The sequence below is a fragment of the Cheilinus undulatus genome, linkage group 12, assembly GCF_018320785.1.
Source record: "Cheilinus undulatus linkage group 12, ASM1832078v1, whole genome shotgun sequence".
Taxonomy (NCBI): Eukaryota; Metazoa; Chordata; class Actinopteri; order Labriformes; family Labridae; genus Cheilinus; species Cheilinus undulatus.
Window position 1 is genome coordinate 33,704,835 of NC_054876.1, and position 14,053 is coordinate 33,718,887.

Sequence of the window (14,053 nt, forward strand, 5' to 3'; positions counted from 1 at the left end):
GGGAGTGGGCCTATATTACTGGAAAAATTGTGATATCATTTACATTTAATATTATTAAGGAGGGAAGAAAAAAATGCACTCTGAATAAGTAGCTGTGACATCTCTGGGACTGTTGGGGTAGATACAGTTGTTCATATTTGCACATATACATATGTACATACACATTTTAGCACACACACACACACACGCACACACAAATACAAGTCATGTGTATACGTTTTAGGCATGGAGCGCTAAGAATTCATCAGGGGGTCCGATGTGCACTTGATGTGTGCTCTCCACCACCCATTCATTCATCACAAACAACCACATCCATGGACAATTTAGAGACATCAGGCACCCTAACATGCACGTCTTTGGTCTGTGGGAGGAAGCTGGAGTACCCAGAGAGAACCTGTGTGTGCAGGAGAAGAACATGCAAACTCTCCATAGAAAGGCCCTGGCTGACCAAGATTCAAACCAGGAACTTTCCTGCAATGTGGCCCCAAGATTAGTGTGCATAGAGTTTCATTTCACATCTATCAAATCCATTCTCACTGCTGCTTCAAATAGTGTTCAACCAATTTAAAAATCATTTTTAGTTTAAAGCTTCCCTATTGGTTACTCTTCCTGTGATATTTATCTATTAATTAAAGTTTAGAAGAACAAAAAAAAAAAAAAAAAAAAAAACTGCATATGTAAATGTGTGACTATTCCATGTTTGCATGGTTTAATTTCACATTTCCCTCCATGTACTCTACTGCTTTTGATGTTTTCAGCACAGACATTCAGCAGAGTGTGACTGATTAAGTCCGAGCACCACTTCCTGTCTGAATCCATGAAGGAGTTGTTAAAGTCTGGGGTGAATGAAAGGTCAACAGACATTTCCAGCAGCTCTGAGGAAACCATCAGTCTGCAGTGACTCACTTCTAACTTTGATAATAAAGTATTTACATACTTTTAAATGCCCCTTTTTTTTAACACTCTGGTACCACTTGTAGATTTGTAGTTAGCAGATAACAGACGAATCAAAAACTCTTCACAAGTACATCATACATCACCAACTTTGGGGGGAAATTTCACTATCAAAAAAAACAAAACAAAACAAAACAAATTTTTACACACAAGAAAAAGTGCTATTATGTATTTTCCTACACACATAACAAACCATTTATAGATTTATAGAATTTGTATAATAAATGTAGAATTGTTTTTTTAAATATAATAAACTCTGATCACTGAGAACATGTTCACTGTTTTTTATTTCAGTCATAAGTTGTGACTTTTTGGAAGAAGTAAGACAACAGGCAAAAGATCTTAACCAACAAAACAAATATAAGAAATGTAATTCGAACCCCAGTGCAGCAGATGGCACTGCAACACATCTTTAATATAATTCTTTTCATCACTTTCACACTGTCTGATTACACTTCAGAGCAGCTTGATAAAAAGGAAACTTGGGTTTCTATTAACCGTGAAGTATCCTTTCATTCTAAAGATCAAATTCATCAACTTGCAGCTAGTGTCAATAAAAAATATATTTACCTTCTTGGATGTTTTACCCTTTTATTGATTTTATAAATCAAACATGGTCAATACAATTTGGCTTTTTGACAAAAATATATATAAATATGCAAGGTAAATAAGTGAATGCATAAATATTCACCCCTTTAAAGTGACTGACCCAATTCCACAGAGGTTCAGCCAATTGGTGCTAGTAGTCTCAATTAGTGAAATAGGGATCACCTGATGAGTGAATGTGTCTCAAGTGATTGTAATATGAAGACACCTGTGTCTGGAAGGTCCAGTCACTGTTTACTCAGTATTCCTGGCTACCATTACACCATCAAGACAAAAGATCCAAGCACTGCAGAAAGATGGCGAAGGACAAGTATTAGTCAGGGAATGGATACAAAAAAATCCAAGGCACTGATTATCTCCTGGAGTACAGTTAATTACATCATCAAGAAATGGCAGGAATATGGCACATGTGTAAATCTGCCAAGATCAGGCCATCCTCACAAACTGAGTGAGCGTGCAAGAAGGAGACTAGTAAGAGATGCCACCAAGACACATATAACTACCCTGAAGGAGTTACAAGCTTCAGCAACTGATATAGGAGAGACTCTGCATACGCCAACACTAGTGAAAGCTTTATGGGAGAGTGGCAAAGAGAAAGCCCCCATTGAAGAAAACTCATTAAATCTTGACTAGAGTTCACCAAAAGGCATGTAGGAGACTCCATGATCAAGTGGCGGAAAGTTCTTTGGTCTAATGAGACCAAAATGGTGCCCTTTGGACATCAGACAAGACGCCATGTTTAATAGACACCAAACACTGCACATCACCACAAACGCACCACTGTGAAGCACAGCGGTTGCAGCATCATGCTGTGGGGATGCTTCTCAGCAGCCGGCCCTGGAAGGCTTGTAAAGGTAGAGGGTAAAATCAGTTTGGCAAAATGTAGCACATTCTTTCAGTCTGCTGGAGAACTACGGCTTAGGAGATTTATTTTCCAGACCTGAGGTATGGGGCGAAAGCTTAACAGAAATACTAGACTTGATTAAGGTTCCTGAAGACATTTCACCTCTCTCCGAACTGAAGAAACCAAAATGTCTTGGTATGCTGAAGTGTTAAGACTGCCCTTCACTGGAGATAAGGGGTCTAGCTCAAACCCTAAAAAAACAGAACTCTGCAGAGTGTTGGTGACTTTTAGACACCATGCACCCTAGCAGTCATTGACCCTGCGCAATGATTTCATGTGCCTCAGTTGCTGTTGTTCCTAAATGCTTCCACTTTCTATTTTTACAAACAGACCCTGGGTCACAGGAGGTTGTGGCCCATAGTTTGGACACTCATGCCTTAGGGTTTCTTTACAATAATTATATCCATCCTGGACTCCAAAATAAACAAGTTATAAGAATATGAAACAGCACCACTTTTTGAGACGCATTAATGCTTAAACAATATTTTAGCTTGTTGAAAATTATTAAAAAGAGGCAATGTACCTGCCAGTGTGATTACGCCCTGTTTTCAGACTTTTTTCCACACTTAGCTCTTACTGTGTGGTGTACATTCCCAGTTTTTCCAACTAAATAAGTCAAAAGAGTCCTTTTCCTATCAAAAATCCAATCAAACTCATGCTAACCTTGTCTCGCCTGCATGTTGTCATGATCTTCTCGGTCATTCACATGCTGCTTAACAACAGCAGGCTCTGTAACATGGGACAGATGTGGGGGCCCCAGGGCGGCAGCGCCAGGCTCTCCACATTCCTCTGACTGACCGACCACGGCTGTAAACTCACACAGGTTCAGAACAACAGAAAATCTTTTCTCTGGCCCCCACTGCAAAGATTTTCTCTCCTTTCCAGGGAAGTGACGGGTTGGCTGGCTCCAGCTGGACCCTGACTGGAATGTGCTGCTGCCCTTTTTATCACTTTTCACTTTCCTCACTGCTTGACTGCCCAGTTAACTGGAGTAATTGGTCTGAGACTGTGGGAGGCTGGTTTCAGATGCGTGAGTCAGTGGTCAGCAAATAGAGGAGAGGGGTTTAATATGGGGGGAGAGGCAGAGACACCCTGCTTTAAGCTGCAGCTCCTATGCAAAGACACAGAGAAAGCCTTCCCATATTAAAAACCAACCTGCCCACTTCCCTTTCCACATCTGTTTCTCATGCTGGTGCCAGAATTAAACCTGTAAAAAGTCATGCCTGCTAATAGAAACAGAGGGGGAAGATAATCACTCCTCACCACAAATCTTGATTCAGCACATTTAGCTTGTCTGAAATAAATCCAGTTTTACCACCTCACCATCTACAGATCTGACCTCCTCCTAAAGGTGCTGTTGTCACAGAAATTTTACAAGGAAGTGGGAGTGACTGATGGAGGTGGAGAAAAGGGAGGCACTAGGAGAGGGAGTGAGGAGGAAGTTTGACATCTGAGAGGCAGCGACAGATGCAGACTCAAACTTGGAAGATGAGAAGGATGGACGTGTGAGGAAAAAGAGCAGAGTCTGTGGAAAAATTAAAGAGCGGCTGCTGGTGACGGAGCACAGATCAGGAAATAATCACGGTCAGACATCACTGACATGATGTGGAAAACAACTATCCTCCTCCTGCTGCTGCCTCATCTGCTCTCCTCCACAGTATGTATGAGATAATGCGTGTCATAAATTTATCTCTTTCACCATAACATGTACATTTTCTACTGGACTGTGACTTATAAGGTGGCTTTTGGAGTATATTTGTGTATTTGACAGCTAAAGGTGGAGGGAATAAACAAACACCTGAAACTAAAAGGCTTTTAGAAGTGCTGATGCAATCAAAGATTGAAAACTGTTTGGTATCATGCAGGCGTCATTTAAAAATATTTTTTGTGTAAAATATACTTGGCAAGGTTAATTCTGCATTCAAACTTTATGTTAAAGTCAATGATGCATTTTCAACAAAATGTTTAAGATATGAAAAGCATGTTTAATGCAACAAGTATTAGGAGATTGTCATGAGAGAGGCCACTATATAAGAGCCCAGGTGGAAGAGTCGTCTGCATTTCAACCAGAAGGTTGGTGGTTTGATCCCCATCTCCTGCAGGCTCATGCCCAAGTGTTCCTGGGTCAGACATTAAACTACAAGTTGCTCCAACTGCTCTGTCAGGAACATGTAAATGGACATGAACGGGATGATGATCAGTGTAAAAATGGGGCAAATGAAACCTATAGTGTAAAAAGCAGCATTTAGCAGGGAATAAGACTAGAAAAGTAATAAGCCCTTTTGAAATTTTATCATAAAAAGAGGGACGAAACAAGAGCTTCTTAAAGGTGAAGCCAAAACATTTGTAGCCCTTTGCTGACAGGCTGCTGGAGGCCATACGTTCTGCCTCCTGCATGTTAACAGATGGGACAAACTCTGAAATAGCAACACATGCCAGTATGTTTTCTCTGACATGGTTTCTGTTTTATATGTAGTTCTTAGTATGCTTTTTAAGGGCAGGTGTCCACGGGCACAGTTTTTCATTCTACATAGCAACTCTGCTTTTTATACAAAACCAGTGTAGTCCAGCTTTTTCAGCACTCAGTCAAAATCTCACTAGCCAATCAAAATCAACTTTATCAGCATTAACTTTCTCAACAGGGATGGTGAAAGAGAAACCAATCTGACTTTTCTTTTAAAAAGTGCAAGGTCAGGATTCCCCTACACAAAACATGGAGGGGCTCATGGGTGGTAGCAAAGGCCTTGCTGACTCTAAATTGAAGCAATGATTGCCTCTGATTTCAAACCTAAATACCCCCTCATGAATGAAACATAAATATACATTTAATTTGTTGTTGCTTGGTTGAAAATGTAAACCCATCTTTAATAAACAGTGTGGGAAACTATTTGTAATATTCAAGTTGTCAGTAGCTCCATTATTCTTAGCTTTTAGGACAGTAATGTCAACCAAGTTTGACTTTTAGCAAACTGTTTGCAGTCAGCTCCAAAGCTAATTGGAGTCAGGCCATAGAGAAGAATGTTAGCCTGTTGGCTAGCGCTAATGCTGTTGATCTAAGTCCCTCCGCTCCATCTATAATATTAAATAACATCTGGGATGGGCCTGTCTAGTGGGTCTCCCAGGGGCCCCACTATTTCTGGGCAGACCTGTCTTACAAAGTTTTGATACGATACAATTCGATATATAAAATGCAGAGCAAAACAATACGGTAAAGTGAATACTTTGAAGCAATGTAATACAAGACAAAACGATATGAAATGACACAAAAGAAACAACACATTCTGAAACCATTCGAAAGGATACGATACGATATGAAACTAAATGATACGAAATGATACAAAGCAATAGGATATATTATGATACAAAACAACAGGATACGGTATAGTACGAAGTGAAACAATATGGTATGTAACTACCAATATGAAGCAATGTGATGCAATACGACAGCATAAAAAACGATACAAACAAAAGGAAATTAAATGAAATGATAGGATACAATATGAAACCTTCTGATACAAGACGATAGGAAACAAAACAAAATGATATGAAGCGATGTGATGCATCATTCAGATTTTCAAAAACTTTGCATAATTCATTGCAACTGGTTATAAAACTGTCTCAATGTTTCTCTACTTATTACCAGGGCTCAGCAAACAGCAAACATTTCAATCACTCAGAAATCAACGAGGAGGTTTCTGATGCTCCCGCTAAAAGCCAGAAAGCAGCAGCAGGTGGAGCTAAAGGTTGGGACTCATGCTCCATACCGTGTGACATCACTGTGAAACTGCTAAGAGATGAGAAACAGTCAATCTGTGGTAAACTTTAACTTTTATTTCATATTTCACATAGTGTGTGTGTGTGTGTGTGTGTGTTTTGCTATCTTTTTGGGGACTACACAGTGAAAAAATAGTATTGTGGGGACCTTTGACTGAACTCTAGAAATACAAAAATAGGACTGTTTTAAAAGAAAACATCTGATTATTAAGTTATGTTAAGTCGCCATATTAAATAAAGAATGGTTTGAGTTAAGCACTGAGCTCTGATGGTTATAATAAGAACCATGTTGATGACTTCATAAGTACTGAAATTGTGCATGTTTGTGAATGGGTGTGTAGGCCAGCTACAGCAGTCTCTGCTGGCGTTTGGACGCAGCACCAGGAAGCTGATGAGGGATGTGATGGAGGAGCAGCAGAGAGCCCTGGACATCCTCAGCAGTCAGGTGAAGTGAAGACTTCCTCTTAACTATTAGTAACAAAGTTTCACAGCATCTGATTAGTTGCCTGCGTGAACAGTTGTGTCTCCTTTCCAGGTAACAGAGCTGATGACAAAAGTGCAGATCCTGAGCGCTGAAGTTCAACGAAGCAACACTGAGATGTACTCAGTCAAACCTGTGCAATCCCACGGTAACTCACTCCAGATTTTACTGTTTGGCACAATTTCCACAGTTTTTTATGAATGAATATTGTGCTGCTTTGTGAAAAGGAGTTGTTCTGCAAATATCTTCCTAATCTAAGGAGAGAAATAATCCACACTGAAAATGACTTTACTGTAACCTTAATATAAACTAATAAGGAGTAACTGTGATCCCTGTTTAATATTTCATCTGTCTTTAGGTTAACCAGCAAAATTACAATTAGACTTTACATTCATAGTGAAATCCTTTGGTGAAATCAACAACCCAGAGAAAAGAAAGATCCTGTGTTTTCTATAGCTTTAACAAAGGATATATACAAGTTGGCATGGCCAAGAAAGTGGAAGTGTTTAGGAACAACAGCAACTAAGCCACGAAGCAGATAAAAACAATACAGTTTTTATCTGACAGCTTTTATGTTGGTTTCAGTTTCAGTGATGTTAATTTCAGTTGTTTTGTTAGTTTAGTTAACTATTAAAACTTTGGTTCGAAGTATCAGGCTAATATTTTGAGATATGGAAAGAGATAATAAAGAAATAAATGACAACTGCAGTGCATATACTCAGGTGGACTGGTTTATGCTTCTCCTCCTTTCTCAGAGCTGTCTATAATCCAAAGGGATAAACACCGTGCAGCCTAAACATAAGGGTACTCAATGTGATTACAGTGAAACACTTTTCCAAACTAATAAATTATTAGGATCCAGATATGCACTAATTCCTTTGTGAACAGAAGCTGCTTTCGAGAGTATAAATTTCCATGTTTGCTTTGAATAGGAAGAGACTGCAGTGATATCAAAGACAATCTCATGTCAGTCGTCCCAAAGATCCCCAGTGGTATTTACATTGTCCACCCAGAGAACACAGACTCCTCATTTGAGGTACATAAATAAATCAATAATTTCATGTTTTTTAACAAGTCATCAGTCATCGATTAAAACCAAATGTGTGCTGCAGGTTTTCTGTGAGATGGATTATATGGGAGGTGGATGGACCGTGATTCAACGCAGGATAGATGGGCTGACTGACTTCAAACGACCCTGGGCTGATTATGCTGATGGCTTTGGAAACCTTGCAGGTTGTATTGACTCAGAGTGACAGCTTTCTGCCCTACATTTTAACACCCAAATTACAGGTCTGAAAAACAGCTAAAAATGTAACACCAGGTGTTTTAACTGTATGAGATCATCAGTAAGCAATGCAACGACAAGTTGCTGATACTCTGATTCCTTTAAAGATTTATTTGTGGGATTTTATACGTTCACTATACATAGGATTTCAGAAAGATTCAGGCCACACGGGCCAAATTTATATGTGGTTGAGAGGAGTCTCGCTGCAAACTGCAGGTCTCAGACGCCACCACTTGCACAACACTACTGTAAGATGCCACCTATGTCAGAAAAAGCGGCGTAATAAGCCAATATAACATTTTATATGTTTAGTTTTTTTAATTCGACTTCATTTATAAATGTCTGACAGTTAAATTCATGAAATAACCACACTCAAACATTACTAAGAATCATATCATAGATAAAAATTAAATTAAGGTCAGAGATCTAATCAAAGATTAAATTAAGGGGGTGCAGATAGTCTTGTGGTTTAAGGCGTACCCCATGTAAGAGGGTGGCCCTGGTCCAAATCTGACTTGTGGCCCTTTCCCTCACTTCAGTAGACTTAAGTAGTTTAAAAGTAGTTCTGTGAAAGGTGGCTAGCCTTAGCTTTATTACCATTATAGCTATGCCAACAACACAGTTAACCTTACCTCATTACCCATTGTAGCTACTTTAGCACTAGCTTTTGCAATGTGAGCTTTGAGGCATAGCTTATGTTAAAGCTACATTATTGATGTAGGTAGCGTAGCTATGTGAGCATTAGGAAACACAGCATAAGCTAATAAAGCTAACGTAACTTTGTTAGCATTAGCTATTTCAGCTGGGTAAGCTATGTTACCTATGTAGATAACGTAGCATTGTTAGCAACATAAGCTGTGTTCGATGTTTCATGGTGGGCAAGCCTTTCGTGTGAAAGCAGACGGGTTACTCAGCTTCATTAAATATTTTGTAAACGGGTTTTACTGATCAGGTTTTTGACTTTTAACTTTGGTATTCTAACCTTTACCTTAAGTTTTATCTGACTTTATTTTCAAAGTTTTGGTGTATATCTCTGTTCTGACAGAGGTGAAGTCTCGCAATAGCTGTCTGCAACCAGACTGTCTTGGCCCGGGTTGGCCTCTTTAAGGAAACAGCCTCTGCACATAACCTCTAGGCCACTGAGGCCTCCTGGATAATTATAAAATTATCTACAGTTTTATAATGAAAAAAAAAAATCTGAAAAATAAAAAAGTTTGAGGAATAAACAAGAACAAAGAAAAAGGCAGAAAATTCCACATCAGCTGATACTGTCAAGTTTTTCAGTAGGCTATCTGCTGCTATTGATGTCACACTGATAACATTGTGCATCCCTACCGCTTAAGATTTCATTGCATCAAAGACCCCCCCATGTTTATATCCCAGGCTCACACCTGTGCATCAACCAGTTGTGAACTTCTGATCTAGATCATTTATTGAACTGTCGGTTATTGACTTTTTTCCTGTTATTTTCCTGGTTTTGTGTGTTTGTTTTTGTGCGTTTGTAGGAGAACACTGGTTGGGTTTGAAGAAGGTGTTTTACTTAGTAAACCAGAAGGATACTCGCTTCCAGCTTCACATTGCTCTGGTTTCCAGTGATGATGTCATGTCTTATGCTTCATATGATGATTTCCACGTGGACAGTGAAACCAAGTTCTTCAGCATACACCTGGGCAGATACGCAGGCAGCGCAGGTGAGACACAAAAAAAAAAACAATGGGAAGTGTTTTATTTGCATACAGAGCTAAAGCTAAAGTAGTCATAACTACTCTGTGTGTTTCTGAACAGGTGATGCATTTCGAGGCTACGATCAGGATCAGAACCAGGACACAGCTCCATTCAGCGCCTCAGATGTGGACAACGACGGCTGTAACCCTTTCTGCTCCATCGACAACCGCACAGTGGAGAGCTGCAGCGCTAAACAAAACCACACAGGATGGTGGTTCAACCAGTGTGGCCTGGCAAACCTGAACGGCTCTCCTGAGGACTTAGAGCAGAACCAGGGCCAAAGGACACACATCTTATGGGACACCTGGAGACAGAATGGGATCCCTCACACAATTAAATCTGTTACAATGAAAATCAGGAGGATTGCAACCAATAACTGACAGAGAAAAGGAGGGGGAGAAAGATAAAGCACCTTTTGTATAAGTTGCACTGCATCTTTGTACAACTTTGGGTTTTATTAAACATTTAAAGTGTAACAGGACCTCTGATTTGTTTCTCATTTTGGTCACCTTTTCTAAAAGTATGCCTTGAAGGTGTGGTCAAATACACCAGTAATTATAAAAATCTAATAGAGCAACACACTGACACTGAAGCAACCAGAAAGCTAAAAGAAATTAATTACGTGTTCTACATTTTTGCTTTGATTATATAAAAGAGCTTAAAATATAATAAAATCTGCAAATTCCATCAAATCTCCCTTGCCAATAAGAGGTTGTTGTGCCATATTACCCAGTCAAAAATGTGCCAAGTGGTCCCTCTATTGTCACCTTTTGACAACAAATTTACACTCTTGCTCATAATTTCAAACTGGTGGGACCCAAAAGTAGCTTGTGGAGTCAGTTTTAGTGGGTTGCATATGGGGAGAAAAAGTGTAACCCGACTTAATATTGATCACCACCAGCTGTTTAATGGCATTTTTATGCTGCTAGTTTGTCAAGGTAAAACAAAAAAGCAGAGAATGCAAGAAATGTAGATTTTCTTTCACCCTGCACAGCCAGCGGATTGGCCAGACTCCATGTCTGTCATCCGGCTGAGCAATCTAACAAAGGTTTAGGCTGAAACATTTGTTCCCTGTCTGAGAATAAATGGACCAATTGGCATTATTTGAGGAGAACGAAGCCGTAGGTATGGACCTGGTGTAGATCCCCTCTGGTACATAATGGTGACTGATGAAGGGATTTGCTTGGATAGAGCTATAGCTGCAGTTTTAACAGGACGGAGTAACATTTCTTATAAGAAGAGAAAGGAAACACACTGAAAGCTTTTCTTGAGGGAAAATGTTGTTGCTCCTCCTATGGCTGGCCTCGGAGGGTCTGCACATGCTTACTGTGTCATATAGTATGTTTTATTGCAATGATTGGCCTGTAATGAATTTAAATGTGACAAACCGTTGTCCAATCACCCACCAAGATTTTATGAAAGGCTCTGCCCTTTGCAAATACATGCATATTTATGTGGTTATGTGTGTTTTAGTTTTTAGCTTAGTTGTCTGCTCTTAATTACTTTATTTGCTGATTTAACTATTTGTTTAGCTCATTGATTGTTGTCTGTTCTTTTTAGATGCACCTGTAGAAGCAGGTGATGCTAGTTGTTAAATGAATTACCAAACCCGTCCAGTAGAGAGTGCTGTGTGTTACTTTGTCTGCAGCCCCCTCCAAAACCATCCCAGCAGGACTGTAAGAGACCAACACTTTACTGCAACCAGATACAGATGAGGACAAAATTATTAGCCCCCTGTGAACATTTCTGTTTTCCTAAGAATTTCACAAGTGCTGTGTAAGAGGAGGATTGTTTTTTTTAACACAGCTATTCCAAACATCCTCGTTTTATTTTGGGTGCTTACATTATTTCAAACAGTCCCACACTTTGCAAACAGAAACAAAACTATTTCACAAAAACAAAAACGAACAGGGTCAAAATTACAAGCCCCCTTAAGGACTGACCTTTTTGTTGATCTGTAGCATAAACCACTGTTGTGCAATGATGTGATTTAACTCTGTAATGCTCAAAGCCTGTAAAATTAAGTTAAAGCTGAGGCTTATCTTCCAATTAACACACAGTATAAAAACTTGAGTAAAGGTTTGAGCTGTCACTGAGAAAGCATCATGGCAAAAACAAAAAAACTGGATGAGACTTGAGAAGAAGAATTGTTGATGCTCACAAAGCAGGAGAAAGATATACAAAGTAATCACAGAGTTTCCAAGAGTCTAGAACTGGAGTGAGAAGAAATTCAGAGAGCCAGTCCGTACAGAACAAGCCTGGAAGAGGTAGTAAGAAAAGATTTCAAAGACCCTGGAAGAAAACTAGTGAGAGATGTGTCTAGTCAATTGCAGTCTCAAAGAAGACCCTCACTAGAGACCTGAACAGGAATGGACCAAGAAAAACTCCACTTCTGCAGGAGAAGGCATCTTCAAGCTAGACTGAAGTATGCTAAGGACAACCTGGAGAAAGATTATACATACTGGAAGCATGTTCATTGGTCAGATTAGACCAAATTAGAGCTCTCTGGCCATAGAGATGTTGGTGATGTTTGGAGAAAGAAGGGGAGAGTTTTTTTTCTAATTTCTGAGGATGGTTTCAAACCTGAAATAGAACTGCCAGAAAATACACTGACCCAACAATTTAGACCCTGGTAGATTTTGTTTTGAAATAATTTTGTTTCTTGGTTTGCAAAGTAAAATGTTTGCTTCCAAAATAAAATTAGGATGTTTGAAAAAGCTGTGTTAACAATTACGCGCTCTGTTTTATAGCACTTGGGAAGTACTTGGGAAAAACAAAAATCTTTTATAGGGGGGCTTAAAATTTCATCCTCATCTGTATATCATTATTGTTGTCCATATGTGATAAGGGAACCTTGTAGATATTTACACATTAATTGTGTGTATGAGAAAAGACTGAATGGTGGGACAGCATAGGTGCAGAAATAACACAATACACAGCCTAGTAAACATAAAAAGCAAATGATAGAAACATTAAATTGAAGCCACTATTATTCACAAAATTAACTAACTGCTCTAATAAGTTAACAAAAATTTAGTCTTATATGTTTATGAATGCCAGCCAAAGTTTGAGGAGTTGGGGTAGTTGTTTGAGGATCGTTCCTCTATCTTATATCTACTTATTTCTGCACAGTAGCACAGACAGATTAGTGCGTGTATAAATGTTTAAATATTTGTGTGGGCATGTTTGAATGTACCTTTGTGTTTGGTTGCTGTTGATTCTGCTGATAAAACTGATGCAGCTCTGGCTCTTTGTGTGGCCTGCTGTTTGTATCATGACATGGTTAATGAATCCACAACACAATAACACAGAAACGCACACAGAGTAACAGACTAATCAGGTGTTCATCTGCTCCAGGAGTGAATGTTTGTGCTCAAAGTGTTTACATCTCGATCCTGGGTCTGTTCTTCTCTGAAGAGGAAGTCTTAACAAAAAACCAACAGTAGTGACATTTGTCACAGTTTTACCCTCTTTCACCTGACCATCCTGCTCGTAAAATATAACACTGTTACGTCAGATCACATCCAAAGTGGCTAATCTTCAGCAATCAGGACCTTAAAAGGGAATTTTAACTGCAACATACGTACATCCAGAGGGCCTGCTTTATCAGATTTAAATTGCTGACATGGTCATTTGATGTAATGGGATATGTTGGTTAAAAACAGCCTGAAAACCAAGGAGGGGATCATAACAGCTGGAAAATGAAGATGACCAAGTATCATCATAAAATGCTAAAAATAAGCATTCTTGTCTTGTATGTTTATATGTGTCTAATTTAAACGCTGAAGTTACACAGGTTTCCACGCATTTTGACTTGTTGTTGTTTGTTTTACTGACATACATAAACACAAATAAAGTATCTCTATGAATGCATATGTATCGATGTGTGCGTGCGTGCAGTGTGGGAAGTAATTTTCCCACACTTGAAGGGATCAGCAAAGAGAGGAGGCACACAGGAAGCAAAGTCTTCTGGGAATTTAAACCCTGAGGAATCTCATCTGCTGTTCATCAGCCACCAGTGACTCCTGCAAGCACACTCTGACAAAACTCAACATGTTCTGTAAACACTGCGGTTTAAAATAGCATTTTACAGCCAGATCATAAAAAAAACTGTTGGCAAAGCAGAATATTTTAAGAATAATCCTCTTTGTTTACCTAAATCAGCCTGTATTCTTAAAACTAAAGCTGGCTTTGATATCTGAGAGATATTATGAGGATTAAGATGGAAGAAAGTTGACTAAAAAAAGGTCCTTAAACCAGATTAAACATTAAGAGTGTTCAGTCATGTCACTGATCTGCCCTGTGAAGTCTTTAAAGTTCAATG

General features: G+C 39.1%; 1 protein-coding gene across 1 annotated transcript; it reads left to right on the forward strand.

The window, feature by feature from the left end:
* The first annotated feature begins 3,979 nt into the window (after positions 1 to 3,979).
* On the forward strand, positions 3,980 to 10,109 carry angptl5 (angiopoietin-like 5). Its single transcript, XM_041802057.1, has 8 exons — positions 3,980 to 4,121; positions 6,108 to 6,279; positions 6,580 to 6,683; positions 6,774 to 6,867; positions 7,652 to 7,755; positions 7,832 to 7,952; positions 9,510 to 9,695; positions 9,790 to 10,109. Exons 1-8 carry the CDS (start codon positions 4,065 to 4,067, stop codon positions 10,107 to 10,109), a joined length of 1,158 nt encoding a protein of 385 aa, XP_041657991.1. The 5' UTR covers positions 3,980 to 4,064.
* The last annotated feature ends 3,944 nt before the right edge of the window (positions 10,110 to 14,053 follow it).

Bases quoted from the DNA above. Each gene is read 5' to 3' on its own strand.
- angptl5 (XM_041802057.1), top strand. From the start codon at position 4,065: ATGATGTGGAAAACAACTATCCTCCTCCTGCTGCTGCCTCATCTGCTC. The intron at 6,280-6,579 runs GTAAACTTTAAC...ATGGGTGTGTAG, and splicing joins TGAGAAACAGTCAATCTGTG to GCCAGCTACAGCAGTCTCTG. The intron at 6,868-7,651 runs GTAACTCACTCC...TGCTTTGAATAG, and splicing joins CAAACCTGTGCAATCCCACG to GAAGAGACTGCAGTGATATC.